This window comes from Oratosquilla oratoria, chromosome 20 (genome assembly GCF_046742065.1).
Source record: "Oratosquilla oratoria isolate Oo_2021 chromosome 20, ASM4674206v1, whole genome shotgun sequence".
Taxonomy (NCBI): Eukaryota; Metazoa; Arthropoda; class Malacostraca; order Stomatopoda; family Squillidae; genus Oratosquilla; species Oratosquilla oratoria.
This window is the reverse complement of record NC_134796.1, coordinates 35142235-35146479: the sequence shown is the minus strand read 5'-3', so window position 1 is coordinate 35146479 and position 4245 is coordinate 35142235. Positions and strand designations below refer to the sequence as shown.

At 47.1% G+C, this 4245-nt stretch overlaps 1 protein-coding gene across 1 annotated transcript; it reads right to left on the bottom strand.

The window, feature by feature from the left end:
• Nucleotides 1-2901: 2901 nt before the first annotated feature.
• LOC143036180 (uncharacterized) lies at nucleotides 2902-4177 on the bottom strand. The gene is made up of 3 exons (XM_076203428.1): nucleotides 4142-4177; nucleotides 3671-3967; nucleotides 2902-3018 (listed from the first exon to the last, which is right to left on the bottom strand). The coding sequence occupies exons 1-3, from the start codon at nucleotides 4175-4177 to the stop codon at nucleotides 2902-2904; spliced, it is 450 nt and encodes a 149-aa protein (XP_076059543.1).
• Between the last annotated feature and the right edge of the window lie 68 nt (nucleotides 4178-4245).

Sequence of the window (4245 nt, the reverse complement as noted above, 5' to 3'; positions counted from 1 at the left end):
AAACTCCCAGGGAGAGTGTTTCTTTGTAGGGACTTCACTGTACGCACAAAGATCGCAGTCTACAAATCAATCTGTCTCTCAATTCTGCTCTACTCAAGTGAAACCTGGGTCCCTTACCGAGGGCACATCAAGACGCTAGAGAGGTTCCACATAAGCTGCCTGCAGAAGATTCTTGGCCTTAAGTGGTGGCACCGCATACCTCATACGGAGATACGAATGAGGGTGGGTGTAGATTCTCTCCAAGCTATGATCGTGCGGAAGCAGCTCAGATGGATTGGACACGTGTCAAGAATGCCGGAAAATAGACTCCCAAGGCAGATTTTATATGGAGAACTCGCAGAGGGACGACGATCAGTGGGTGGGCGGCGCAAACGGTACAAGGACTGCTTGAAGGCTAACTTGAAAAACTGTGGCATCCAACCTATGCAACTAGAAACACTAACTGAAGACAGAGATGAGTGGAAGGCGACCTGCCAGGCGGGAATGACTTCATTCAACCAAAATTATGACAATGGCTGAAGAAAGACGAGCTAGGCGCCATCGTCCAGCTCTCTCAGGTGGAGAGTACGTGTGTGACATCTGTGGACGTGTATGTGCCGCCCGCATTGGACTCGTCAGCCACCGCAAGACCCATCAAAGCTGAATTTCTTTCATCTTTCAACTCCTTCGCATGGAGTAGCGTCATCGTCGAAATCGACGGACAGCTTTAAGCATATATATATACATATATGCTTAAAGCTGTATATATATATATATATATATATATATATATATATATATATATATATATATATATATATATATATAACGACATCTTGACAGGTTGTGAGAGAGGCAGAGGGGAAAACACAAATAAAAAGAGAGTTTATTCTTTAACTAGTTTCGCACTATGGTGTTTCTTCAGAAAGAAGCACCATAGTGCGAAACTAGTTAAAGAATAAACTCGTTCTATTTGTGTGTTTTCTCTCTCTCTCTCTCTCTCACACACACACACACACACACACACATATATGCGTGGGCGTTTGTGTGTGTGGGTAGGTGTGTCAGTGTGTATATGACGTAAGTGGACTAGGAAACACAGGAGTCTTAGTCTGAGATTATTCCTGACTAGTTTCGCAGGTATGTTTTTTCAAATGAATGTTTTTTTTTACTCGATAGATAAGGTTTATCTACACACGGGCCTTTCTCCATTAGGAGGCCCGTAAGTGTTGAGCCGCTCTGTGTTCAGCTACTCCGGGGTTTTTGTAGTTATCTGGGCGGAGGGTATCCGACCAGGATATGGGCGAGCCGTTCTATGTTTTCAGTGATGCTGTAAACTATATCGGCTCCAGTCTTCCAAGCATCAGGGACCATGGAGTTGAAATGTTTGCCTCTTCTCAGGGCGATGGTGTGAGCGCACTCTAGTAGGTAGTGAAGGAGAAGTTCTGAGGTGTTCTTCCCGCAGTGGTCGCATTCTCTTTCCTGTCGCTCGATGATTTCCCAGCAGTACTTGTACCCCAACCTGAGCCTGTGGATGATCACGGCGAGTTCTCTGTCGGCGATCTTGGTGACGGGATGAGGGCACAGTTTGGTGGCCCTCTCGTACCACTTTGCGCTTGCTGATGCTGAGCTTATCGATCTTCTGCGGTTGGCTACCTTCACTTGTTGTGGGTGGTCCCTAGGCCAGCTTTTGATTAATGTGGTTGATGGTTGGACTTGGATCTCTATGTGAGGATGGTAGCGTGTTGTCTTGGCCAGCTCATCTGCTCGTTCGTTGCCGTGGACCCCTATGTGGCTGGGTATCCAGTTGATGATGACTGGGCGATTTTGTCTATTGTGTAACTGCAGGAGGTAGAGTATTGTTGTGATAATGTTTACGTTGGTGGGTATGTCCTTCTTCTGGAGTACTTATGTCACCGCAAAAGAGTCTGTATGTATGACCACCGGCCCTTGTAGTTGGCTTGAGTACTCCAGTGTTTTATATATTTCTACTAGCTCAGTCTGGGATCGAGCAGTTCCCCTGGTGAGCAGTGGTTATTTGCGTGTGGTAGTTGTGTGTGGTTGAAGGTGGTTGATGGGGATATTCACGGGGCTGGAGGTCGGTACTTCAGGCATGCCCTGTCTGGCTTCAGAGCCCGTAGGTGCCCTTCCATGCATGTCGCGCGGATTTGGTCTCCTAGGTGTCCGATGTACATATCTGGTCGTGGTGGGTCCGGGTGCGCATCCAGGTGAGCCTTGAGTTTGGTCTTGAGAGATGGAAGTCCCTGTCGCTCAGCAGGGTCTTGGCTGCTGCGGTGCAGTTCCGGGTCTGAATCCTGGCCATCAGTGGTGGTATGCCAGATTCCATCTGCAGGTTGCTTCTTCTGGTCCACATGGGAGCACCTAGGATGAGGCGAAGGGCGTTGTTCTGTGCTATTTCAAGTGATTCTTCCTGCTGTGCTGTTAGATGTGAGAAGACAGGTGCTCTATATTCAATTATGGGTCGGATGCAATACTTGTAGTAGTGCTCCAGTACCAGACGGCTGGCACCCGCATCAAGTGATTGCATATATCTCATCGGAGCTGTCTTCATTTTTGTTATTTGCTTCAGCCTCTGGATTTGAAGAGAGGATGACAAGGTTTTCTGCACAGTGACTCCAAGATATGTGAAGTCGTCCAACCACTCAAGATCTTGCTGGTGTATTGAGATTGGCCTTGGGTTTGCAATTTTAATAGCCATGGCTTTTGTCTTCGTTACTTTTATCTTGAAGCCTAGGTGTGCGCAGCTCTCTTGTATAGTGTTGAGGGCCTTTTAGGGATTCGTGCGGCAGTTGGGTCCCTTGCTAACGATGGCGATGTCGTCAGCATGTATGAGGATCTCAACGTTCCGTGGCCGTGGGAGGGAGGCTATGTTTTCCATGTGAATGTGAAACAGGTAGGGAATCAAGATGCCTCCTTGAGAGGTGACGTATTCCAGGTTTTTGTAGCTCGACACGAAGCCCTGGAAACTGACTCTAGCCCGTCTGTTTTGACAGTACACTCATGCCTCGATTTAACGGACTAAAAGGGGGGAACACCGGTCCGATATACCCGATTGTCCGAAGTTTCCGATACTACTGTATTTCAACGATTACGTTACGAAAAAATGAGGAATGAATATAGTACGGTACTTTTACTTAAGCACACTACCCAATCTGTTAGTGTAAATACCTGGGATCTGGCCCAGAATTTTCACCCCAAGAGTACCAAGTCCAAAATTTTCATCAACCGAATACTTCAGCGAATATTGGGGAAGTTGTTCCTTTTGTTTACGAATATCAGACACAGTTTGTTTCTTTACTCCATATTCATCACACACCTGCTTCACTGGCACTCCACTTTCCAACTTTTTAATCAACTCAAGCTTCTGTGATACTGTTAAATTGACTCTTTTCCTCTTTTCTACAGGATGTACAGGTGCCATGGTTAAAAAAAACTGTTGAATTATTTCACAAAAAGGCCCAAAAATGTCGGAAAACACGGACCAAACAGCTCCACGTGTTCAAGCACAGTTGTAAACAAAGCGACCATAGGTCATCTGGCGGTCAACTGCGGAAACATAGGACCGCGTCCGGTTGCTCCGGACGATCCGGAAGCTACAGATTTTGTCCGTTGCATCCGAAATCCGTTAAAGTGAGGTCCGTTAAATCGATGTATGAGTGTATGCCTGTACCCATGCCAAAAGGTTGCCTGCGATTCCCTTCTCGACGAGATAGGTCAGCATCGCTGAGGGGTTGACCAATTCGAAGGCTTTTTCTAAGTCCAGGAAGACGATGATTGCCTTTTTCCCGTTGATGAAGCCGAGGAAGTCCATTATGCACTCCGTGGTTCTCGCCATACCTCGATAGGCATACAACTGTGGATGGAGTGGCCCTACTTTCCATTTCAGCCTGTTGAGTACCATTTTCTCGACGGTCTTCTCTATACAGCTAAGTAGGGAGATGGGTTTGTAGCTGTTGGCCTCCTTGGACTTGGGGATAGGAACTATATCCTGGGTATTCCAGTTCCTAGGTCTCGCGTGTTCCGCTAGGGTGCGGTTTGCCAAGAGTAGAATGGCCCTCTATCCGGCGTCGCCAGCGTTCTTGATTATCGAGTAGTTTATTTCGTCTGCCCAAGGTGAGGTGTCTTTTCCCCGGTGTCATACCGCTCGGAGCTCTTGTAAAGTGAAAGGTTCGCCCATGTCTGCAGGTGTGTTTATTGCTGTGGGTGTTTGTTCTTGTCGCTGTTGTTCTAGTTCTACTTGCTTCG